Source organism: Podarcis muralis, chromosome 17 (genome assembly GCF_964188315.1).
Source record: "Podarcis muralis chromosome 17, rPodMur119.hap1.1, whole genome shotgun sequence".
Lineage (NCBI taxonomy): Eukaryota > Metazoa > Chordata > Lepidosauria > Squamata > Lacertidae > Podarcis > Podarcis muralis.
The window spans coordinates 35,987,199-36,013,627 of record NC_135671.1 but is presented as its reverse complement, the minus strand read 5'-3'; the positions used below and the strand labels follow the sequence as shown (position 1 = coordinate 36,013,627).

General features: G+C 46.7%; 1 protein-coding gene across 2 annotated transcripts; it reads left to right on the top strand.

The window, feature by feature from the left end:
* The first annotated feature begins 16,126 nt into the window (after positions 1–16,126).
* Positions 16,127–21,573, top strand: ABT1 (activator of basal transcription 1). Of its 2 annotated transcripts, none has more exons than XM_028712681.2 (4): positions 16,127–16,224; positions 17,009–17,356; positions 17,761–17,936; positions 19,764–21,573. In XM_028712681.2, exons 1-4 carry the CDS (start codon positions 16,128–16,130, stop codon positions 20,100–20,102), a joined length of 960 nt encoding a protein of 319 aa, XP_028568514.2. In that variant the 5' UTR covers position 16,127; the 3' UTR covers positions 20,103–21,573. The 2 variants fall into 2 exon arrangements, with proteins under 2 accessions (XP_028568514.2, XP_028568515.2); XM_028712682.2 differs by having other exon boundaries at positions 16,172–16,254.
* The last annotated feature ends 4,856 nt before the right edge of the window (positions 21,574–26,429 follow it).

Here is a 26,429-nt window from a genome sequence, read left to right as displayed (position 1 = left end):
GGGTTTCCTACCCATCACAGAAGAGAGGTTTTGGCGCCTACTCCTTCCTGTCTTCCTCTTCTTGCCCTTTGCTTCCTTTATCCACCTGTATTAACCCACAAGCTAGTTCTATCCAGTATTAACAGGGCTGGGGGAAAATCAGAAGAAGAGAATTTCCCCATAAATTTATTTCTGGGGGAATGACTCTTCTCTGAATTGTTGGAGAACCCACCCACACCAAAAACAATTCAGCAAAATGGCTCCTCCAATGTCAGTGCTCGCAAATAAGGTGGATAATTTTGGGAGGCCATCTTTTGCTCAGCTCTTTCAGTTGGTGAAGGGCAGTCTTGGGTTAAGGGTCTTTCCAAAGGCAGAAGCTGAGGGGAGATTTCAAAAGGGCATTCCCAGACTGTGGTTGGCTGACCACTAGCGGACCATGAGCTTCATTCAGGTGGTCCTTGGTGTGTCTGTGGCTTTGTAGGTGAAGACAGGAGTCAGTACACCCATCACCCATTCATACTGTTTTTTATTTGTATTTTTATAGCTTCTTTTCTTTCTAATATTGTATTTTATTGCATTACAGTTTGAATTCTGATGAACTCACAGAGCACGCTTGGCAACATGAATTACAATTGCCACAACAAGCGGAAAAATCATTAAGCGATCTGCCAAGACCCTAAACAACAGTGGTTTATTGGGGGGAATTTGGGAACTGCATTTAAAGGACGAGGCTGCACAGATATCCTGTGAAGGAGTCCAATAAATAATGGGCAGGAAGAATTATAGCAGATCTGAGGGTAGCTGTCAGCACAATCCTGTACATCAGGGTGTCTTCCTCCAGATGTTGATGGACTCCAACTCCCATCAGCCTCTGAGCCAGCATAGCCAATGGCCAGGGATGCTGGGAGTTGTAGTCCCCCAATATCTGGAGGGCACCAGGTTCTGCACTCTTGCTGCTCTTGCTGCATGCTTACTTGGAAGTAAGCCCCACTGTGGCACGGGATCGCAGGCCATGGGTGGAAAGGCCAGGGGTCATGCATGCAGGTCAGTGATCTAATGGGGAAGGAAGGAAGGAAGGAAGGAAGGAAGGAAGGAAGGAAGGAAGGGGCAAGTCTGAAAGGGAAGCACAAGGAGGCTGTGCTGGGGCACCAGCAGGCGGATTGTGGGAAGCATCAGGTTCAACCTTAATAAAACCACAGAGACATGATCTAGATGAGCGGCGGTGGCTTTTCTTTTTCAGAGCTCGGTACAGCATTTCTCCATGCTGCTGGATGAGGTTTTGAGGTTTTACTGCCCCAGCTCAGCTGCTCTCCTCTCGCAATTTATGAATTACTCGGCACAAATGCCAACTGTTCCTGATGCCATTTCACTCATAGAGGGAGGGATGAGGGAGAAGCAATTGCATTAATTCATCACTAAAAACAGGGTCTGAAAGAGATCTGTTCCAGAGCTGGAATCTGCCTGGCACACACACACACACACACACACACACACACACACACACACACACTATCTATTCATCCATTTGTATCTCCTTCCTCGCCTATTATTTCTGTATGATGTACATGCAGACCACTCCTCTCAAAGTTTACTCGGAAGCAAGATCCTACTGCTTTCAATGGGTCTTGCTCTCAAGGGTGTGTGCACAGGATTGCAGACAGGTGGGACCTGCAGCAAAACGTACTGCAGAGCCTCGTACCTCTGCTCAGGGCTCCAGCCAGCCTCTTCCGGGATACACCATTCCATCCTCAGCCAGCCTGCTCTAGGATGCTCCATTCCATTCCATTCCATCTCCCCCTCCTGCAACAACCAGTTAGCAATCAGGGTTCGCTGAGCGTGTTCAGTCCCCACTGAGCTGCTTGCATGGGGTGGGGTGGGGGTTGTCCCCTCTTAGGATTTTCCTTCCCTCTAATGCTTTTTGGACTTCTGCAAATCTGGGAGTTTCCCCTGAGCCTGCTGCTCTCTCCCTTTTGCAGGTGGATTGTACAGTTTCAGATGCATATTGAACACACACGGTATGTGTGGAAATGATTATAATCCAAAGTGTCACATTGCTCCACTGGCGTTACGGACCACTTCCATTAAATCCCCCTAGATACCCAGCGGATCACCGTGCTCTTCAGGAGAGGGCCTCCTGCAGCCACCATCTCATCAGGAGATCTGCTCCTCACAATATGGGAATCGGGTCCCCTGGAATTCCTTCCCATTAGACAGGCACCAACTCTGTGCTTTTACCAGTGCCTGCTGAAGACCTTTCTCTTTCAAGCGGAGATCTTATGCAGTCTGCATCTGTAATGGAACTGTTTTTAAGATGCTTTAATTACAGTGGTACCCCAGGTTACATACGCTTCAGGTTCTATGCGCTTCAGGTTACAGATTCCACTAACCCAGAAATAGTACCTCGGGTTAAGAACTTTGCTTCAGGATGAGAACAGAAATCATGCTCCGGTGGCGCGGCGGCAGCAGGACACCCCATGAGCTAAAGTGGTGCTTCAGGTTAAGAACAGTTTCAGGTTAAGAACGGACCTCCGGGACGAATTAAGTACTTACCCCGAGGTACCACTGTATTATTATTTTGCTTGTTTGCTGCCTGGCCAGGACATTAAAAAACTCCTCCATTTCTTCTTCTTCTTCTTCTTCTTCTTCTTCTTCTTCTTCTTCTTCTTCTTCTTCTTCTCCTCCTCCTCCTCCTTCTCCTTCTCCTTCTCCACCTCCTCCTCCTCTTCCTCTTCCTCTTCCTCTTCCTCCTTTTCCTTCTCTGCCAGGAGAAGACCTCAAAGGTGTCATTGTGCCAAGGATGCCAATCCCAACTGCTGCAAAGCTTTCTAGGCCAGTTCAGTCTTCTTTTCTTTTTATCAAGTAGGGCTTTTTATCAAGACAGGATATTTACCAATCAGGGAACCATCAGTGCTTGGGAGGCAGAGCACCTGCTGTGCATGCAGAAATTTTCGAATTCAGTCCCTGGCATTTGTGGTTAAAAGAATCCTGGGTAGCAGGTGAAAGGCCACATCAGGAGACCATGGAGAGCTCTTGCCAGTCCGAGCAGACAATACTGGACTAGACAGACCAGGCTTTCCCTATTTCAAGAAGTGAAAATCTGAATACAAACAAATTGTTGACCTTTTTCGGGGGGGGGGGGGTTGTTTTTGGAAAAAATGCAAAAAACCCACAATTTTAGGAACGTCACTTCCACCATTTAGGACGTCACTTTCGCCATTGAAATCCCTGTACCCGGTAATGTCTGGGAAAATCCGCATGTATGGCAACCCGAACATAGACCATGAGACTGACTTTGAACATTCAGCACTTTCTCTGCTAAGCTAAATCTCCATGTCCGTAATTCTTTTGGTTGTGCGCAGTGCACAACACTGTGAATGCCAACAAGGAAGAAGTGGCTAGAATCCCCTGTGTGACAGAGATGCCACCCCTCTCACAAAAAAGGGTTTTTGAACATTTTCCTTCAGCTACTGTGTCCAAAGATGGTCTTATAATATTACAGGTAGACAGGTAGATGTTGAACTGCCTCATGGTCGATTCCAGAATAAGAACATCAGGATAAATGGATGTGTGGAGGAATGAATGCATTCTTAAGCAAATGAATGAAGACAGATTAAAAACAGGCAAATACAGTGGTACCTCGGGTTAAGTACTTAATTCGTTCTGGAGGTCTGTACTTAACCTGAAACTGTTCTTAACCTGAAGCACCACTTTAGCTAATGGGGCCTCCCGCTGCTGCCGTGCCGCTGGAGCACGATTTGTGTTCTCATCCTGAAGCAAAGTTCTTAACCTGAAGCACTATTTCTGGGTTAGCGGAGTCTGTAACCTGAAGCGTATGTAACCTGAAGCATATGTAACCTGAGATACCACTGTACTTCTAGACTGAGCAGAGAGTGAGGAAAGCAAACCAAATGAAGCGTGGAAAGTCGTGGCAACCCTCTGCTAGCAGCCAATATTTTTTCTTGGGTCAACGGACCTGCATAACCTGCTTTTTTGAACTGTAAACCTGGGCAGATTTCATAGGGCTGTTTTGATTTTGATATCCCACCGCCCACCTTTGACCTGATGGCAAGGCCCTCGGGAGACCTTGGGTCACCCTCGCCCGTCCGAAGCTTCTTCTCTTCCCTCCTTTCACCTTTTTTCCCAATTAAATCATCCCGCTTAATTACAATAAAAGGCCAACTGTTTACCCAGCTCGACATAATTAATATTTGCTGCGACCAGGGTTGCGAGCTTGGCTTTGCCAGCAGCCGTGCAGTTTGGGAAGAGATTTGGCTGTATTAGCAGGGGAAGAGACAGCTGTCTCGCTTACTGATACGAGGGCTGGGGGGCGGGGGGGGCGGACGGGCTGGATTAAAAAGAGAGAGCCTGGAATTAGACTTGATGGGGTTGTGCGGGAGAGGAGGGGACATTATCCACACAGACACATCCCAATCACAGGCCTAATTGCAGCATCCATTATTCCTTATTAAAAACCAAAAAAACAAATATTTGGCTAAAAGCTGCAAAAATATCTGTTTTACCTTCCGTTCTCTGTGAACGGACTTCATCTCTTTGATCTATTGGGACAGATGTATTAACTGAGGTACAAAGTGCTTGGACGGGCCTGCCAGGCTGATGTGAGGAGACGCAAGTGACAAAGGCCAGCTTAGGCAGCCATTTTGTCTGGAATCGATCGCGACGGTGAGGACAGCCTCTCTCAGTAGGCTGCTCTGTTAGTCTTGCTCAAGGAGATACGGGTTTATTTGTGGATTGCATTTTATCCCACTTTTTCTCCAGCGAGCTGTGTGCCTGAGTAGGGATTTGAACCCTGGTCTCCTGGTCGGATACTCTAACCATCGTACCACACTGGCTCTCACTGGGCAAACAAGCCTATTGTTCAACAAGGCCTATTGCTTTAACAAGGTCTGTGGTTCAGTGCCACAAGGCTGTTAGGACTTGAATTAAGAAGAGTCCTACAGGATCAGGCCAGATCTCTTCCCTGATCTTGTTCTCCCAGCTGGCCTTCCAGAAACCTCCGTGGAGCCTGCTAGCAGGACCTGAGTGCAACATCACCCTCTCTTCTGCAGCTCCCAGCAACAGGTGATTTGCAGCAGGTCCTGAACCTAGAAAGGGTAGCACTGTGGTTTAAACCACTGAGCCTCTTGGGCTTGCCAATCAGAAGGTCAGTGGTTCAAATCCCAGTGATGGAGTGAGCTCCCATTGCTCTGTCACAGCTCCTGCCAACCTAGCGTTTTGAAAGCACACCAGTGCAAGTAGATAAATAGGTACCACTGCGACGGGAAGATAAATGGCATTTCCATGCACTTTGTTTTCCATCACGGTGTCTCGTTGCACCAGAAGTGGTTTTGTCCTGCTGGCCATATGACCCGGAAAGCTGTCTGTGGACAAAAGGTGACTCCTTCAGCCTGAAACCAAGATGAGCGCCGCAACCCCACAGTCACCTTTGACTGGACTTAACCGTCCGGGGTCCTTTACCTTTACCTTTTACCTGAACCTAGGACTGGGGATGCAGCTTGTCTGTTACCCTTTGCCGAAGATGAAACTACATGGAGAGCAGGTCACCAGTCAAGCGAACGCAGCAGCTTGATGACACACCCTGGCCTTTAGAAAAGATTCTGGGTCAGGATTCCTCCTCTTTCTTTGAGCAACGGCAGTCCCCTGCTGCTACTCCTTTCCTTCCAACCTGATAAGAGCCAAAGGTGATGGAGGGTGTATATCTAGGATTAGAGAATAATGAGCCAGACCAAACAGACTATCCAGCCATTCATCCCAGGATGAGCTCCCTCCCCTTAGTGTAAGCTAGTGTGATGGCCGGGGACTTGGGCTCGGACTCGGAACCAGAAGGAGTCTCAGTCAGCACCAGATCCTCTACCTCATGTGGCATCGGAACCAAGACTGGGGCATGATTCTGAAGAGCCCCAGTCTGCACAGGTTCTCCTGCAAGCCCCAGCTGGGCCGAGTCGGGGGCCTGAGCCTGCCCTGGCTCCAGTTGTGGGGATTACCTCATTGCCTTCAGCTGGGCCATCACTTACAGCTGCTCCACTACCAGTTGGGTCAGAAGAAGCTGAGGTGGCCTCTGGGTCTAGTAACCCACCAACGTCTCCCAAGCTGCAGAGACTAAGGTCTGAGAGAAGGAGAGACCTGAGTACTCGCAGGAGTGCTCACCTTCGGGCAAGACAGGGAGGTAAGTCACCAGGGGATCAGGACCGGCCGCTACCCAACAGAGATAAAAGGCTGTTGGACTCTGCCCCAGGTTGCGGGAGCAACATTGCTGTTTGCTAGAACCTGCCTGTGACCCTGTGCCTACCTAGCCTGGTTTCCTGCCTTGACCCTGTCGGACTGACTCTTCGCGGAATCCTTGGATTTGGGACTGGATCTGGACCACGTTGCTTGGGTTTACCCCTGGGCCCAGCACAGCTAGGTAGCCGCTATCATCCTGCTGTAGAGGATTTTACCAGTCCATACCTCAGTTGTGGTGAAATGTGCGATAAAGCCTGTCATCTGTGTGAGCTCAGTGTCATAAATGGAATGAGGGGATATGAGTCTGGCTGCCTAGGAGGACCACCGTGGTGTGTGTGCTTCGTACAGAGTGCTGCTTGGGGTGCGGGGACCACGTACTCGACCTGCCGTGCTGTATACAAATCAGCATAGATTCCATGTTTGTGGCAATCGCTTCCCACACTTCCCCTTCTCAGAGGTTTGTTTCTGTCACTAAGACGATTTCCCCTGACACGCCATCTCCTCCCAGTGCCTGCTTCCTTTGTGGGTTCACCAGACATAATCCTGCGTCCCATCACAGCCATTTCCCGCCATAACCCACCGGGATGTCAGACAGGATTATGACTATGCAGAGAGCAAGGAGGGAGAATTCCACTATAAGACTAATCCTCCAGCTTCTTCCATGGAACGATGTTAAGGTGATTCCCACCAGCATTAATGAGGCTGGGAAATATGATTATCTCCCCATTAAAGTGGAGGGAAACTGAGGCAGCGCGAGACTGATGGATGTATTATCCACATGCTCTCCGGATGTAAATGGTAAGTCTGGAAGTAGAATTGTGGTATTTGTGTGCCCCCAACATTACAATTCATATTTGATCCTAAGTTCCTGCCTTCCCTAGAGGAGTGATCCCCAAACATACAGATTTCAGCAAACACTGTAGGTTCAATGTTGTGCTTAGCGGGGTTATGTGTGCAAGGAACAAAGTCTGCTTGCACAATGAGACTCTTCCCCCTGCTGACCCATATGCCTGCCAAACCTATTACTGTCACCTCATCATCCAAACCCTCCAGAGCAGAATTTGGAGGGGTGGGGAGAAGTCCTGCTGTGTGTTAGGACCTTGTTCAATGCACAAAACAACTTAGTTAAGCAAGAAACCCCCTTTCCTGGCAAGCAGTAGCTCTGCACACCATGAATCCCCTTACCATGAAGCTAGTTTGCCCTGGCGGCAGCAGCAACAGAAGGTCTCCTTAGCCAGCAAGGACCTGCCATTTGAATTCCCTGCATTGCCTCTGAGGACTCAAATGCAGTGTGTTCTGATGTGTCCACAGTGAGTCTTTTGGCGGCGGCTGGTGCACTCCTGCTTCCTGATAACGGAAGAGGAGACCCTGTGGAGAAGATGGGATTGTGGGCCCTCTCATAGGTTTGGGCAACCAGGCCAGTGGTGCTGACCCCTGACACCAGGGCTGCCATCACTGCATATGTACTGGGGGTACACCTGAAACTGCAGGCACACATTGCCAAGGAGATTGGTAGCAGTGGGCACACAGCTAGCCATTAGTGGTTCTCTCATCTAGGTACCCTGATAAGCTTCCAAGGAACTCCAGGGTTCTCTAGCAGGTTAGTGGAGATTTGAAGATGACTTACCTGCCAGCAAACTGACCGGTAGCACCTGCACTAGAAAGACTCAGGAATCACCATGAGTGCCATAGGATGTTGTGTTAGGTAAAGGTAAAAGTACCCCCTGACCATTAGGTCCAGTCGTGAACGACTCTGGGGTTGCAGCACTCATCTCGCTCTATAGGCCGAGGGAGCCGGTGTTTGTCCGCAGACAGCATGACTAAGCCACTTCTGGCGAGCCAGAGCAGTGCATGGAAACGCCATTTACCTTCCTGCCGGAGTGGTACCTATTTATCTACTTGCACTTTGACATGCTTTTGAACTGCTAGGTGGGCAGGAGCAGGGACCAAACAACGGGAGCTCACCCCATTGTGGGGATTCGAACCACCGACTTTCCGATCGGCAAGCCCTAGGCTCTGTGGTTACATTGCTTTAAAATGCACCACTTTGAAGAGGTTCGGTTTTCCCTTCTAAACAAGAGACTGAGATGCTCCTCCCTCCTTTTTCTGATCTTCTTGCCTTTGCCCCTTCTGGTCAGTACAAAACGTGATCATGTCCTTAAGTAAAGCTACTTTCTCCACTTAGTTAATGGATTTTGTTTTGATTTGTTTGTTGCCTGGTTCAGCAGCAGAGGATTTTGCAACACAGGGAGTGTCCCGGTGTGCTTTTTTTGAGCACTTTAAAGAATGATTTTATACGGTGGCTGGGAAGGAAACCTGTCACCCAAATGGGGAAGAAAATAGTAGATTTTTATTTTAACCCACCAAATTCCATTCTCAGCCCTTAGAAAAGGCAAAAAGAGGCTGACATCTCAGGTGGTTATTTGGGATGGTGTTGTTTCATTATTACACTTTTCAGCCATGAGGTGTGCACCATTTGGATCATGGTTGGCCCCAGATATTTTCATAGAATCATAGAATTGGAAGAACCCCAAGAGTCATCTAGCTAAACCACCTGTAACACAGGAATATTTTGGCCAACATGGGGTTCGAACCCACAAACCTGAGAGTCAGTCTCTCATGCTCCACCAGCTGAATCTATCCCATGCCTGAGGTAAAGAACAAGATGATTCCCCTTCATTCCATCCAGAATTTGACTGGACTCTCAGGTCAATGTTACTTCAGCACTGGGGATGGGGCAGCATCCTGCCCTCTACCTGAGGGCAAGTAACCAAACAAATTAACCCCTGCGTTGCAAACAATAGTCAGTAATATCCAAGGCAACACGATGACCAAATACAATGATACAATATCAATATACATTCTTTATATAATATGAAATAGATGAAATCACATAAACAGAAAACTTATGAATCTCTGAAAGTCACAAAATATGCACTCTTAATGGATTATCTTGAAAACATAAAACCAAATGAACGTAAGTCTTATAAGTCTCTGAAAGTCTTTGAAGACTATGCAAGTCTCTGAAAGAAGCAATGAATCAGATTCTTATCTGGTGAAAACAGGCTGTAAAGCTTTGTTTATGACGTCCAACGCTGCCGAAGTAGTTCGCAAATAGACGTTGTGAACAGTGATTCCAGATATACCCACTGTTTCGTGGAATTCTTCTTCAGCACAGCAGAAGGATACAGAAATACTTCATAAACCCATCCATATGGTGAATGGAAAAGTATAATAACAATTGCTATGGAGCAGTGATGTATGTAAGTGAGAGTTGGACCATAAAGAAGGCTGATCGCCGAAGAATTGATGCTTTTGAATTATGGTGCTGGAGGAGACTCTTGAGAGGCCCATGGACTGCAAGAAGATTAAACCTATCCATTCTGAAGGAAATCAGTCCTGAGGGCTCACTGGAAGGACAGGTCCTGAAGCTGAGGCTCCAAGATTTTGGCCACCTCATGAGAAGAGAAGACTCCGTGGAAAAGACCCTGATGTTGGGAAAGATGGAGGGCACAAGAAGAAGGGGACGACAGAAGGCGAGATGGTTGGACAGTGTTCTCGAAGCTACAAACATGAGTCTGACCAAACTGCGGGAGGCAGTGGAAGACAGGAGTGCCTGGCGTGCTCTGGTCCATGGGGTCACGAAGAGTCGGACATGACTAAACGACTAAACAACAATGGAGCAGTGGTCATAAAGTTATGTAGTCACACTCTACTCATTTGGATGAGGAACGCCAGGCACCCAAATCTCTTGGGCTGCTCCTGCCATATTATTTGAACTGCCTTCCAGAGAAAGAGAGAAAGCCCTGGCTTCCATGCCTCACTTTTAGCTGTGAAACCCCTTTCTAAGGACTCTAGCCCATGCCTCCTTGAAAACACATTCCCAAAGCAGTGCCCTGGTATCATTACCTTCAACCCTCTTTGGATGTTTTGAAAGCTGGACTAGCATCCTTTAGCTTCTTTCTTCTCCCTTTGCTTAACCTCCTTGTGTTTCTGGCTGATAGATTTATGTTTATAGGCCAGTGTGGCCTGGCTGCATTTTAACTGCACACAAATGACAAATGTCCATTAGACACTGTCCCTATTTGGTACTCAGGATATCAGCGGCTACACTCATGTATTCACAGGCTTGTGTAACCTATCAGAGGTAGCAGCTGTTAAGTTGCACAGTCCTTGGTTCTTGGGGTGCTTGTGTTGCCTCCACCTGTTGCCATACCTTGCTGGCTCTTTCTGCCTCTTCACAGGAAATATCAGCAGGACTCTGGGACTTAACGGTTCTTGAGAGAGCATTTCACACAGGGAGGTATGCTCCTCTCTCTTGAGTGACAGGTTTGAGTTTCTTGCGCGCACACAAGCAAACATAGACACACACACACACTTTCTCCAGAAAATCTCTGGCTCACTCTGAATCAGCAGCTGACAGTTCAGAATGTTGTCTGCTCTTATAGAGCGAAAGACTTTGTCCCTGTATTTGAGAGGGGATGCCAGGTCAAGACTGTGGGGTGTGAAACACAGAGCAGTCAAATTACAACATTCCTAGAGTGGACATAAAAAGGGGGTGTCTGGACCAGACAGTCGGAACTTCCTGTTTCCTCCTGGGCTGGGACAGACTTCCTCTGCATGCAACCAGAGGTGGGCGTGGCCTCACCTGTGCAGGTAACAATATAGCACAGAGGAGGCAGTCATATCTCTCTTTGACTCCATTCCTCAAAGAAGCAACATCTGCTTAGTCTGAGATGCTCTCGCCAAGAGAGGACAAAGGAACTATCTCCTTATGGGATGGATTCCAGGTGTATATACTTTGTAACTTAAGTCTGCCTTCTGGGATCCATTTGTGAACTGAATGTGAGTAAACTATTTTACAGTATATACTTTTATACAACACTGTGTCATGTCTAACTTTTTATGAGGGACTAAAGGGGGAATTACCAGGAGACTTATTTTAGAAGTTTAAACAAGTCTGGCAAACCTATCTGCTGTACAAGTTTGAAAAGGGGAATGTTACTCTGCTAAATTGTAGAACTTGTTAACACAATTTGGGAAGGATAGAATTAAACAATATATCCTCTCCTGCCTCCCTGAACATTCCCACAAAGACCAGCCCACACCTACAGAAGGAAAAAGCCACCACCATAGAAGATAAAGAAAATTGGCAAAACAAATTAGCGAACTATGCAGGACAAATTAGATAATCGGTTAACCCAAGAAAGAAAGAGGACTCTAATTTATTTATTTTTTTAAAAGGGAAATGTTTAATGCAATTTTTTTAAAGCTTTGTGTATAGATTTTGACATTAGTAGAACTTTTAAAAGTCACTTGTAGTAAGATGAAGAAGGTCTTAAAATTGAACTGTTAAGAATATAAGGTTTTATGGACGTGCATGAACAAGCACAAATGGAACCAAGAGGGGGAATGGAGGGAAGTCAAGCAAAAAATTATGGTTTGAAATTTTGTTTATGATGTTTTTCCTTTTTTTTGTTTCGTTATTATAAAATTAATAAATTGCTTACCAAAAAACAAAACCCCAGAATGTTGCCTGCTCTGTTCTAAAACTGCTTCAGCAAACCTTGCAAGATCAGGATTTTCCGTATAAATGCAGCAAAAAAAGCTGGCACAAACATAATCAAGCATCAGTTTCCCTCCGTCACAGACTTGTAGCCCTTGGACTTCCAGCCTTTCAGTTGCGCTTGCTTGGGCCCTCTCTAAAGGGGCAGAAAACACTTACAACATGAGAGAGACCATCACTGCTAATGGGTAGTGAAAGCATGCAGAGCGTTTTCATTCTTTTTGGTTCCCTGCTAATTGTCCTTGCCTAGGAGAGTCCCTGGAAGTAGTATGTGGTGCTTTTAATATGCAGCTCACTGGGGGCTTCTTGCCTATTTTAGCATCTAGAAATGTTTTGCAGACAATAGGGTTCGAAAGGTGATGAACCAGCTCCACCTAGTGAGGGGGAAATGAATAGGAGATCCTGACTGTGGGAATTATTCCATAATATATTATGGCTTAGTAAATTTTAACAATTCTGCACTTTATGGATACCACTAAGCACAGTATTCCGTAGATGCAAGTAGGAGTGATTATACTTTGCATGAATTCTTCCTACTGTTGCCTCTGACATTCCTATTCATTGCCATTTGCCATGGATTTTCCCACCCTGCCCAAACTTTCTCCTTTTTCCAGCTTCACTGTCTCCAGGACTGGACCAAGGGGATCATTTTTATAACCTCAGAAGCGAATGAACCGGTTGTGACTCTCCTCCGTGACTCATTTGTATGCAAGTTTAGTCACTTGTTACACTTTGCTTATCACCAGGAACCTGGGAGATCTCGACAGCATTATCGTTTTGACTGGTACGATTTCATTAAAATGCAAATTTAATTGCCCTCCACACAGAGAAATACCACAGAGATTATCCTAAGGCCAATTAATTGCCCAAAGCTGCTGCAAAATCTTTTTGTGTGTGCCGGTCCAATTTTTGCTTCAGATACCCGAGTAATTCCCACCCCCGAAACTGTTTCCACATTACCACTTGACTGGTGCTATTTATAGGCTTGCCTTTTCTAAGAGCATCACACCAGGGCTGCATTTAATGAGGACCTCTGTTAAGTTGCATGACACTGCTTCAAAGATGCTCTTTTATGCTCCCTATATTCACTTTTTTTAATTAAAGAAGAAGAAAGTTGCTGTAGATCTCTAAGCACTTGGCATCCATGAGCAAGGCTTTCTGATTTTGCATCTGGGCCTCCATTTATTTCTCAATTATTTGTATTACTTACCCTTTTTTAACTCACTGGCTCTTATGTGCCAGCCCATCCTATTTCATGATTACACAGAGGGATCTGTTACTCAAAGCAGATTGTTCTGGGGGTCCTGATGATGAGCCTTTTGTGGGCTCATAAAAGCCTGCAGTGGCAGATCAAAATTCCTGAAACGTAGGGCTTATGCACACTTGGTTTGCCCTGCCGCTTTCTCCTGGGGAAACCCAGAGTTTAGTGCTAAATTGGACCTAACACCAGCTGGGTTTTCTGTGAATTGCTGTTTGTTCCAATTAGCGCTAAAGAGCAGGTTTTCTGGGGAAATGCAGCAGGGGAAGGGCAAAACTGTTTGGATCCGTGGCTACAAAACATGGGGCAAGTGAAAGTGTGGACGAACCCATTACGAAGGTGGAGGGTGTTGAGTTAGTGTAGATGTGAGCTTTCTCTTACATTGAGGTGGGAATCTGCTTGCCCCCACCCGTTTGGGAGCTGTAGAGGTTTTTATATGTTGCTGTAGATCTGTGGATGTAAAATGCTTGGGTTCAATCAGTGTTAGGATTTAATTAGAACTGGTGTGTTAGGAGCAGGGAAAGATAGACCCAAGTGTGTATTGGGGGTCTTAAGAGGTGTGGTGCTCCCAATGATAAGCCTTTGTAATAATCACATGTAAAAGCTACTGAAGAAGGCACACTTCCTGGGTTGTGTATTTTTCCATTAACAATAGAAATGAGCAAACCAGTGATATTTAGGGAGCAGGTTATCAGACGGGGCCCATTACTTACATCATAGGAGCCTACACAACACAAAACACTGTTGCTGTATGTATTTGTTATTTTATTGGTTTTTTTATCTTATATTTTGGAAATGTACATCCAGGGTTTTTTTCCTTTAATTTTTTTTGGGGCTTCTTTAGCTTATACATAAATCTGGCACTGCTGCTGGGAGAGATCATCAGGGGGTTTGGACTGGGTGTTCATCAGTATGTGGATGATACCCAGCTCTACCTCTCTTTTAAATCAGAACCAGTGAAGGTCCTGTGTGAGTGTCTGGAGGCGGTTGGAGGATGGATGGCGGCTAACGGATTGAGGTTGAATCGTGACAAGACATAAGTACTGTTTTGGGGGGACAGGAGGCGGGCAGGTGTGGAGGACTCCCTGGTCCTGAATGGGGTAACAGTGCCCCTGAAGGACCAGGTGCGCAGCCTGGGAGTCATTTTGGACTCACAGCTGTCCATGGAGGCGCAGGTCAATTCTGTGTCCAGGGCAGCTGTTTACCAGCTCCATCTGGTACGCAGGCTACCCTATCTGCCTGCAAACTGTCTTGCCAGAGTGGTGCATGCTCTAGTTATCTCTCACTTGGACTACTGCAATGCACTCTACGTGGGGCTACTCCAGAATGCGGCAACTAGACTGGTGACTGGGACCGGCCATCGAGATCACATAACACTTGAAAGATCTTCATTGGCTCCCACTAAGTTTCCGAGCACAATTCAAAGTGTTGGTGCTGACCTTTAAAGCCCTAAACGGCCTCGGTCCAGTATACCTGAAGGAGCGTCTCCACCCCACATCGTTCTGCCCGGACGCTGAGGTCCAGCGCTGAGGGCCTTCTGGTGGTTCCCTCACTGCGAGAAGCCAAGTTACAGGGAACCAGGCAGAGGGCCTTCTCGGTAGTGGCACCCGCCCTGTGGAACGCCCTTCCACCAGATGTCAAAGAGAACAACAACTACCAGACTTTTAGAAGACATCTGAAGGCAGCCCTGTTTAGGGAAGCTTTTAATGTTTAACAGACTATTGTACAGTGGTACCTCGGGTTACAGGCGCTTCAAGTTACAGTCGCTTCAGGTTACAGACTCCGCTAACCAAGAGATAGTACCTCAGGTTAAGAACTTTGCTTCAGGATGAGAACAGAAATCATGCAGCGGCAGCAGCAGGAGACCCCATTAGCTAAAGTGGTACCTCGGGTTAAGAACAGTTTCAGGTTAAGAACGGACTTCCAGAATGAATTAAGTTCTTAACCCGAGGTACCACTGTATTTTAATATTTTGTTGGAAGCCGCCCAGAGTGGCTGGGGAAACCCAGTCAGATGGGTTGGGTATAAATAATAAAATATTATTATTATTATTATTATTATTATTATTATTATTATTATTATTATTATTATTATTACTGCATGGCACCTACGGCCCCGGCCCCCCACAGTCGCAGGGCCAAGCTGGCACTCCTGGCCTTCACCCGTACCTTGCGACCTCAAAGCTGGCTTTTTAATTTTATTTTTTTATTTTTTAAAAAAGAAATTATTAATTTTGCACATAGTTTAGGAAAAAATAAAACGCAACAGGAGAGAAATTGTGAACCGCATTTTGCTGGGCAGCGGATGGGAGCAATGTAGGTGACCGGGCTGCCGTAGGCTTTGCAGAAGGGATGCAATAATAGGAGAGGAGCTGGAAATGAGCGCGGAGGGGGAGGCGTTAAAAAGTATCAGAGTAATTCTGCAAAAATCATGCCTTTCCCCCTTTTTGCCATACGTCCACCGAGGATGCCGCCCAGGGCAGCTGCGCCCTGCTCCTGTCGATAGCGGAAAAGGGGCTGCACTGGATTCCTCGACCCTGAAAATCAGAGAATCAGGCGCTTTGGCAGGAATTGCGGCAGCTTGCATCACCGCTCGGATGTATTTGTTTTTAAAGCAGTTTTTTAGCTGCTTTGTGCAAATAAAACAAAAATAAATAAGTAAATACATCAATAAAGATTCAATAATTCCTTTTTCTTTTTCTTTAAAAAGTATAAAGGTAGAGGTAATCAAGATTAGAAACAACAATTTAGAAAGAGTAAATTTTTTGAGGTCTTAGAACAAAGGAAGGAAGGCAATATGTGTACATGTATGTAATGACTAGATTAGAATGAAGATATGGTTTCATTTGTAGATTCTTTCTTGTTTTTATAGTTTTATTTTGGATTCAATGTTTGTAATTTTTGTTGTAATTTTGCATTGAAATGTGTGTGTGTGTGTGTGTGTGTGTGTGTATTCAATAATTATCTCTTCAGACGGGCCTAAAAAATCATCTGGCTGACTCGTGCCATTCTAGAGGCGGCTTCTCCTTTTGATTGGAGTCTGAGTAGCTGCGCATGCGTGTCACTCTTCTCTTTTCCTATCTCTATGGGGTGGGGAGGCGGGGCTTGGACTTCCTTTTACCGCCTTCCTTTTGCGACAGCTGCCGGAAGTGAACGCCGGAAGTGTTCCGCGCAGATTGCAGGTGGGCACCGAGTGTGAGAGTTCTTCGTGGGTACGGAAGGGAGCGAGTGGCGGGGACGGGACACGGGCGAGGCAGGAGAGTGGAGCGGAGGGGCATGGAGGTTTAAGGCTTAGACCTGCTTGGCACGGACACGTGTGTGAGCACGTGTGAAGGCGTGCACGCAACATCATGCAGGGCAGCAGCACGTATAATCGCCCTTGATTGTTCCTGCTACCCCCTTTGAGAACCACTGCTTTATGCTGTATTGTTAGCATCGTGTTCAGTCTACCAGGCCACAGTATAGCGCCCGAGAAGCAGACAGGACCGGGCAACAGACTTCCATCATCCTGCCCAGTAGTGGCTGCTGCCAGCCAGGGCTTATGGCAGGGGTCAGCAACCTTTTTCAGCCATGGGCTGGTCCACCGTCCCTCAGACCTTGTGGTGGGCCAGACTATATTTTGGAAAGAAAAAAAATATGAACGAATTCCTATGCCCCACAAATAACCCAGCATTTTAAATAAAAGGGCACATTCTACTCATTTAAAAACATGCTGATTCCTGGACCATCTGCGGGCCGGATTTAGAAGGCGATTGGGCTGCATCCGGCCCCCAGGCCATAGTTTGCCTACCCATGGCTTATGGGATAAGGAGCAATATAAATGTCAAGTGACAATAAATGTCATGGACTGAGACACTGAGGGATCCCCATGGGCGGCAGTGAGGGTCAGGGTGTTAACAAGGGGCATTCTCTCCCTTGCAGATTCCTGAGTATTGTTATTTTTTGAAATGTCTCTTCTCCTCGCAGGAAGAAAGCAACCTCCCAGCGCAACCTTCCCTTCTTTCCCCAACGCCATCCAGTATAATAATAGCAGTAAGAGCAACACTTGGATGGCTGATCAAGGTGTAGAGAAGTGTCAGGAGACACCAAAAGCTGAAGACTTGGTAATGGACACTGAAGAGGAAGAGGCAGTGACTGACCAGAAGGAAGAAGGAAGTGAGGTTCAGTTGGATCTCTCCACTGAAGATGGGGCCAAAAAAGTTGTGCCAGGCATAATTTACCTTGGTCACATCCCTCCTCGCTTCCGGCCGCGACACGTCCGTAACTTGCTTAGTGTGCATGGTGAAGTAGGACGTATTTTCCTGCAGCCTGAAGGTGAGCCTTCTTGGTGTGTATTGGGGAGCAGTGGGCAGGGGTGGGTGGGTCTGCCAATCAGCAGAACAGAGTCAGGCAGAATAAACGCCATGGTGAAAGGCTACAAAGCAAAATATCATGTTGGATGCAGGTGCCTTAGAACCGGTGTTAGCATCTGGTATGGGGAGCGTATGAAAGACGTGGAGATTAGTGTAGAGAAGCTGATTTCAGAGTGTTATTTGATTTATGATCTGTATGCCACCTTAACTGAAGCGTTGTGCAATTCTTACATTTTCAAAGGGTGTGGAAAAAACTACGGTTGAGTGAGAAATCTAGAAGCCAGTGGATGTGTGGACTGAGTTTGCATTTAATACTAGGCTATTGTCACATTCTGCACAAACCTGTAACCCTCCTGTGTCCTGCAGAGCGATTTATACGAAAGAAAAAGAAGAAAGCAGGTAGCAATGCCAAGAACTTCACTGAAGGCTGGGTGGAATTCAGGGATAAGCGTGTCGCAAAGGTGGTAGCTGCCAGTTTGCACAATACGCCCATGGGTGTCCGCAAGAGGAGCCGATTCCATTATGACCTCTGGAATATGAAGGTAAGTGGGTGCTGAGGGTGGGTGTTGAAGGAATGAGGTGTAAAGTGGCCTTTAATAATAATAATAATAATAATAATAATAATAATAATTTTTATTTATACCCCACCCTCCCCAGCCAAGACTGGGCTCAGGGCGGCTAACAACCAATAATAAAAACAAGTTGATTAAAATACAACTTAAAAAACAAGAATTAAAATACAACATTAAAACATTAAAATGCAGCCTCTTCACAGGAGGAGAAAGGAAAAAAGAAAGAGGGGGAGGGAATCAAATTGATTCTAAGCCAAAGGCCAGGCGGAACAACTCTGTCTTACAGGCCCTGCGGAAAGAAATCAGATCCCGCAGGGCCCTGGTCTCATGAGGCAGAGCGTTCCACCAGGCTGGAGCCAGTGTTGTAAAGGCCCTGGCTCTGGTTGAGCCTAATCTGACTTCCTTAGGGCTTGGGACCTCTAGGGTGTTGCTATTTATGGACCTTGAGGCTCTCCATGGGGCATACCGAGAGAGGCGGTCCCATAGGTACAAGAGTTCTAGGCCGTGAAGGGCTTTAAAGGTCAAAACCAGCACCTTAAATCTGACACTGTACTCCACCTTTCTGAAGGTACCGGACTGAATGAAGGAAGTCATGAATTTGCAAAAGCCTCTCTCACATCCATCTATTCATTAATGTGGTGCAAAACAGCTTTACAAAACTATGCTTGGATGTTCTTGCTCCCAAAGCCCAGGGAGCTGGGGTGGGGGGAACGGGGATGGTCAAGTCCAGAGTTGACCCTCAAAGTAATATTTCACTTCCAAGGAGAAGAAACAATGAATCCATATGGGTATCTTTTCATATGCGAACAGCGTCGCATTGGCAAATTAGCTACATTCTGGAATAGCAATGGGCTGCTGCCAAATGTGGGTCATGAGGGGATCCTTTTGGGGGAGTACAGTCATTTCTCTGCTCCAATTCCAGCTCCTTTTGATGATGTCAGATCATCCAAGTACGAGTTCTCCATATCACTAAAATGTTTAATGCTGCATGATTATAGAGACTAACCCACTGAGCAGGGGTCCCCGGACTAATGTCTGGAGAACAGAGGTGCTTCTTGAACATTCAGACGTTGGCCATTCCTGGTTGCACGATTGTCAAATCTTTTAAGCCTACGTTTTTAATACAGTGGTATCTCGGGTTACATACGCTTCAGGTTACAGACTCTGCTAACCAAGAAATATTACCTCGGGTTAAGAACTTTGCTTCAGGATGAGAATAGAAATGTGCAGCGGCAGCAGGAGGCCCCATTAGCTAAAGTGGTGCTTCAGGTTAAGAACAGACCTCCAGAACAAATTATGTTCTTAACCCGAGGTACCACTGTAATGGGAAGGAAAAGAGACCCCAGGACTCAATGCACTATATAAAGAATCACTCTTAGAAAGTGTTAAGAAGATGTTGTACCTCTGCTGTTGGAGGTGGCACGCCTTTAAATGCCCATTGCTGGGAGTGGCCTATGGAGTAGGTCCCTCTTGCAGGCTTCCCATAGGGCAGGGGTCAGCAACCCGCGGCTCTGGAGCCGCATGTGGCTCTTTTACACCTTTGCCGCGGCTCTGGGGCGGATACTAGCGAGGGAGAAGGCGCATTGTGTGCCCCGACACTCCCCACTGTTTTAAATGTTGCAATGGTTTTGCGGCTCCCAGTTTTTTTTTCTTCGGTCCAAGTGGCTCTTTTTGTCTTAAAGGTTGCAGACCCCTGCCATAAGGGCATCTGGTTGGCCACAGTTAGAAGCAGAGTGCTGGACTCGGGCCTTTGGCCTGATCCTGCAGGGCTTAAGTTTCCTTGTCTTTTGTCCCCAGTATCTGCACCGCTTCAAGTGGACTCACCTGAGCGAGCGACTGGCCTATGAGCGTCAGGTGCGGCAGCAGCGCATGCGGGCCGAAGTTTCACTGGCCAAGCGTGAGACTAATTTCTACCTGCAGAATGTAGAGAAGAGCAAGCGCTTTTCTGAAAAGGGCAATCAGGGAGGACAGGAGGAGAAGAGCTGGGGCTTTGTCCAGCGCCAGACTGAGGAGGAAATCCAGACCAGCAAAGGGAACAAGCGCCTGAAGAAGCAGTTGGCCCGGGCTGCTGAGATCCAGCAGAAATCCCAGTCAAACAGCTCTCTCCTATCCAAGATCTTCAATATCCAACAGTAGCGCTTGTCCTCTGGAATGTCAGATTTGCTGCTGACCCTGGTTTAGCTGCTGCCTGCTGGGTTTTTATAAGCCAAGCAGACTCAGTCTATTCTTGAACCTGCCAAAGCAGGCAGGGGAAGTTCATTCTTTGATGTCAGGTGCACGGCACATTTTATACATATGCTGTGGTTGTAAAACTTGTTGATCTTTCTGCTGTGCGGAGCCTCTTTTTAGGAAGCTGTCCAGTTTTGCCTGAGCAGCATGAAAGCTTTCCCCTGTGGGGATTTGGCAAAGGTTTGCTCTTTTGGTTGTTCTCTTGGCGGCTGAGATTGGCGCTGGCTGTCCCACCTTGCCCAGTCCCGAATCAAATTCAGAAGTTGATCCAGCGGGATAGTGTGCTGTTCTAGATCGGATGCTGCTGCAGGGGAGGGGAGCTGAAACTAGCTAGAATCCAGTTGCTAATAGGAACCTTGATCTTCTTTAGAAATTGGGGGGGGGGGGGACAGGCCAAGCAGTGCCTTTGTGGACATATCAGTTCTCTGCCACTGATCAACCAAGGTACTTTGGAATGAGAAGCGCCTAACGGGAGATTCTATGTGTTTTGATGACATTAAGGTGATAATACTGTTAAGTCAACATGCAGCTGTTATTTGAAGCAAACATCAGGGGCTAGAACAGCAATAATCATACAGACCCCATGAAAATGCTCTTTCCAAAAAGTATTGAATTGGGTTTGGGATTGATCATTTTCATATATTGTCCAAAAAATGTGGTCTGTTACTACTGGAATTATTTCAATTTTTTATTGTTTTTATTTTGCATTTCACCATGTTTCAACAATAGAAATTAAGCCTAAGCAGACTCCACCTACATTAGGAATTATTTCCATTTTTAATGTGTGAGAGAGAAAGCAGGTACCATCTGGTAAATAAAAAAATCATTTTGTGAAGCACTGGTTATGTCTGTTCTTCAACAGCAGTGTGTGGACATCAAGTGGGAAGAGTTCTAAAGTAGTACAGTATCAGATTCCCTGTTTAGGTAAAAGAACAGTTGGATTATTGTAGCTCTGGTTTGAAACACTCAGCATTTCTCTGGTAAGCCATACACTATATGTTACATACAGCTTCATTATGCAGGAAAAGCCTGAAGCAGAATAGAGTTTTGATGGTCCACAATCTCAGTTGAGGCCTTGGAATTGTGTCTGGTACTTGGAGCCCAGAAATCCTGATGAAAGCTTCCATGTTTCCATCCAAATGTCTTTTCTCTGCTGGAATATGATTGATGTGTTTTAGTTCTGCAATATGGGTTCTGAATCTTACCCTCCAGAGGAGGAGGAAGACATGGAAAGGCATAGAAACAAGCTGGTATAATGATTAATATTGAGTTTACATTCTCAGCCTTTTCTGCCTCTAAGTGAAAGATGGAGAGGTTCCTGCTCTATTGATGTGAGAAGGCAGACATAAAAATAAAAGCAATTTGACAAGCTCTGAAAGACTTTGAGAATTCCTTCTCCCTTCACTCCGCCCTTTCCCTTCAAAACTGAACTATTTGTATCCCGTTCATGTTGTCCTAAATTATTAATTTAACCTTTCTTCATCTGTATTGCCAATCAGGATTCAGGCCCCATCATGGGACTGAAACTGCCTTGGTTGCACTGGTTCTCCGGCAGGTGAAAACTGCCTCCAGGTCCTGCTGGATTTCTCAGTAGCCTTTGATACAGACCATGGTGTGCTTCTGAACCATCTAGAGGAGTTGGGAGCTGGGGACAGTTATCCAGTGGTTCTTATCCCTCCTAGGCTGTGTCCAGAAAGTGGTGTTGGAGGGGGGACAAGTGTTCAGACATCTGGGAAGTCACTTGTGGCGTGCCTCAGGGCTCCATCCTTCCCCTCCCCCCCCCCCATTTTTTAACATCTATATGAAGCCTCTGGGACAGATTGTCAGGGGGTTTGGAATAAGTGTTCACCAGTATGTGGAGGATACCCAGTTCTACCTCTTTTTAAACTCATAGCTGTCCGTGGATGTACAAGTAAATTCTGTGTCCAGGGTGGCTGTCTACCAGCTCCATTTAGTATGCCAGCTGAGACCCTATTTATCTCAAAGTGGTTTACAAAAAGATATAAAGAACATTGAGAAAATTTGCTGTATTTCAATTTTGCTCAGACAAATAGAAAGGCTTGTGGTTGGTTTGCATCACAGAATTGTAGTTGGCACCGGGGGTCAACTATTCTAGCCCAACCCCCTACAACAAAGATTTCTAAACTGTGTGCTGCAACACATCAGTGTCTGCTGCAGATTGTAGGTGTGTTGTGCAAACACTTCCCTCTCCTCCAAGGGTGCCAAATGATGCAAGTCTAAAAAGTGTCACCAACATGAAAAGTTTGGAAAGCTGCCCTACAATGTAGAAATCTCTACAGACCCCCATCCAATTTGAAACTACTGGACCTTGCTTAGCTTTGCAAATGTGTTAGCAGTTTTATAGCTGCACCACTAGGCATCATCATCTTCATATATATTTTTTAATTCTATTTCTTATCTGCCCTTGACCACAAAGCCCCAGGTTGGGTTACAGCAATTTAAAAATACTGTATTAAAATAGAATAGTCAAAAGAACAGGGTGAATCCTAAAACATGTCTTGGGGGTCAAATACCATGTAGAGACGCATCTTCAGCAACTCCAAAGAAACTCTTAACAGCCTCTCACTGAGGCTGTTTTGTGGGCCAGAACCTCATTGCAGCATGCAGAGGCCAACATGCTGCGGGATGCATTCCACGAGCATTTTCTTTGCATCCAAAAGGCGGCTTTGGGGACAAAGATGTGCTTTTGGCTGCATTGCAATGGCAAGGGATTACCACAAGGGGGAAGCAGAGTATGCACAACCTCTATACCAGAGGCAGGGACTCTTCAAGTCAGAGGGCCGCACTCTCTCTTGGGCAACCTCCTGGGGGCCGAATGCCGGTGGTGGGAAGAAGCAAAACTGGCTTTTATTTTTGTGCATCAAGCTGCAATTCCAGCCGGGTGAATGCGCTCAGGGGAGGCAGCAGCAGGGATGGTGCACTGCAGACTGCCCAGAGGGTATTGGTAGAGCTTGTGATTTGTTGGTTCCCTTGAATGCTCTGGAAGGGGCAGGCTGAGGACTTGCCCTGGAACCGCACAACTTGAGCAGCTCCTTAGGCCTTTCAGTTTTAGCAGCAGAGAGGCCCCTCTAAATAAAGCTCCAGTTACTGAACTATCGGTTCCTGTTCTTGAACTCAGAAATATTGCTCTCACTCCTGCTGTGCAAAGCACCAAACCCATTTTTCCGAGTGTGGGTCCTTACCCAGGCCAAACTGCCCCTACCCATAGAAGAGGGAAATAGCAGCAAGCCTTACAGGAACCCCAAGGTGTACAAAAAATTATTACTGGAGGGGGGAATCTCAAAAGGGAAAACCCAGAAGCAGCTCAACATGGACTGACTTGAGCAAAGGAGGGGGGAGGATGGAGCGCCGCAGAAGCTGCTGGTGGCTGGAACCCTGAAGAGCACTCTGCACAGCGCATTTTGCAGGCTTCCTTTGTATACACCAGGGGTCAGCAACCTAAGGCCCATGGGCCGGAAGCAGCCCACAGAGAAGAAGAAGAAGAAGAGTTTGGATTTGATATCCCGCCTTTCACTCCCTTTAAGGAGTCTCAAAGCGGCTAACATTCTCCTTTCCCTTCCTCCCCCACAACAAACACTCTGTGAGGTGAGTGGGGCTGAGAGACTTCAAAGAAGTATGACTGGCCCAAGGTCACCCAGCAGCTGCATGTGGAGGAGCGGAGACGCGAACCCGGTTACCCAGATTACGTGACTACCGCTCTTAACCACTACACCACACTGGCTCTCTGTTCACTACACCACAGAGGCTGTTTAATCGGCCAACAAGCTGCCCCCAAACCGAGCTGCCCGGCAAGTCCCTGCAAGCTGCGTTAAACTGGCACAGGGACTCTCTTCTGCGGCTCTGAAAATCACTTCTGTGCATGCCCAGACACCGGAAATCACATCTGTGCATGTCCGCGGCGCCAGAAATCGCTTCTGCGCAGGCGCGATTTTAGTGTCTGGGCATGCGCAGAAGCGATTTCTGGCGCCATGGACATGCGCGGATGTGATATCCGGCGCTGCGCCGGCCCGCGGAGGATCTTCGTGGGAGTGATCCGGCCCATACCCAGTAAGCCTTGCCGACCCCTGGCATACAGTATTACTACGTAAGTCGAATGCCTTGCAAGTCAAACGTTTTGGCTCTCGAATGCTGCAAACCCAGGAGTGTTCCGGTTTGCGAATGTTCTTTGGAACCCAAACATCCGACGTGGCTTCTGATTGGCTGCAGAAGCTTCCTGCACCCAATCGGAAGCCACACCTTGGTTTCCAAATTTTTTGGAAGTAGAACGGACTTCAAGAACAGGCTCTGTTCGACTTCTGAGGTACAACTGTGAATTCATAATAAATCTTTAGGAATGAGGCAAAGAGGTTAACACCACATGATCTGATAACCGCAGGGATGTCCCCAAGAGGGGAGAAAGCATGTGTCTGGGAGGGAGCGCGAAGGTAGAGATGACAAGCCCCAGTGTATACACATCTGAATCTGTGTATGTTCATGTTTTTGTGAGCAGCTCCCAAGCCCTTGTACACAGCCTACATGCATAAAGCTTGTCCATATGTAAAGATTACACAGGTGGCCAGTTTAACCCCTGCAGCTTGGGGCTGGACTGACCACTGCCATCCTTCCCCATCTGCATTCAATCTACACCTTCAAGATACTATTACCTCCGATGAACTGGGCCAGGTTCTGAGATCGTTGGGGGAGGGCCCTCTTTTGGTCCCGCCACCCTCACAAGCATGGCTGGCAGGGACATGGCCTTCTTGGTGGCTGCTCCCAGACATTGGAACTTTGTGTCTTTACAGCACAGTTGAATTCTAGAATTTCATTTTTCATTTAAAATGCCTCCCTCCCCTGCCCTTCCTTTCGCAGCTGCTGTAAGAGGGCAATTGTTCTCTTGGTAGAATAGTAGAGAAACAGCCTGTTCTCTTATTTTTTGAAGCAACACTTCAAGCAGTGTGAAATGGCAGGTTGTGCAGTACACAGCACCTTACAGTTTAACACCTGTGCTTTTACTTGCTCATGCATTTTAGAAGTTGCAGCTGCCCCTCTTCTCAAGAGAACGTGTGTTCTTGAAAGAAGCTGAAACCTTAAGAATGTCACCAGCCAACAAAAATTTAATATGACATTCCCAAAAGGCAAAAAAGTGGGGGGCACAGTAATTACCAGGAACAGGTACCAGAAAATAGGGGTACCAATTACCAAGAACAGGTACAGAAAATAGTACTTTTGACAAGTGAATCTCTGAGCACAAGTCAAATGCAAGTATGTAGCACGATACTGAAAAAATGTATTTGCAATTTCCAAAAGAAGTTAAAATAATGCACAAATACATTTTATTTCTGAGCTCTGCAGATCTTCAGAATTTTTTTTCTATGAGGAAATATAAGACTATTGACACTGCTTCTCAACAGGAAATGGAGTTGGCATCTTTCAGGCATGTCCTACTTCTAAAAAAAGAAACAAGAGTTTTTCAAGCTTCTGGTTCCAGAGAATTCATTTTCTTCCTGGTCAAGTTGCCAACTCTAAGCTCCCATGTGACACAATCAAATATAGTGTTTTAGATTGCTGTTTCAGTTAGGGGAGAAAAAAGCTACCTAGATTGGATCCAAACTACCTCAATTTGCTCTTCATGACTTGCTGACAGGAAACATTTAGGTGGCAAAAGTAAACAATACAACCCTTCCACAATTAGTTCTATAATAGGTAAAGGTACCCCTGCCCGTACGGGCCAGTCTTGCCAGACTCTAGGGTTGTGCGCTCATCTCACTCTATAGGCCGGGAGCCAGCGCTGTCCGCAGACACTTCCGGGTCACGTGGCCAGCGTGACAAGCTGCATCTGGCGAGCCAGCGCAAGCCGTTTACCTTCCCGCTGGTAAGCGGTCCCTATTTATCTACTTGCACCCGGAGGTGCTTTCGAACTGCTAGGTTGGCAGGCGCTGGGACCGAACGATGGGAGCACACCCCACCGCGGGGATTCGAACCGCCGACCATACGACCGGCAAGTCCTAGGCGCTGAGGTTTTACCCACAGCGCCACCCGCGTCCCTAGTTCTATAATAGATAAAAAAACTGTAAATTGGAGCCCCCCCCCCCAAATCCAGATCAGGACCTTGCTAGTGAGGCAGGAGGTAAGTTATCTATTTCAGGCCCAACAGCTCTTTTTCTGCCTGTTGGATTTCAATCTGACTCCATGCATATCAAAGATACCTGAAATAATCAGGTAGAAATAAGGAGT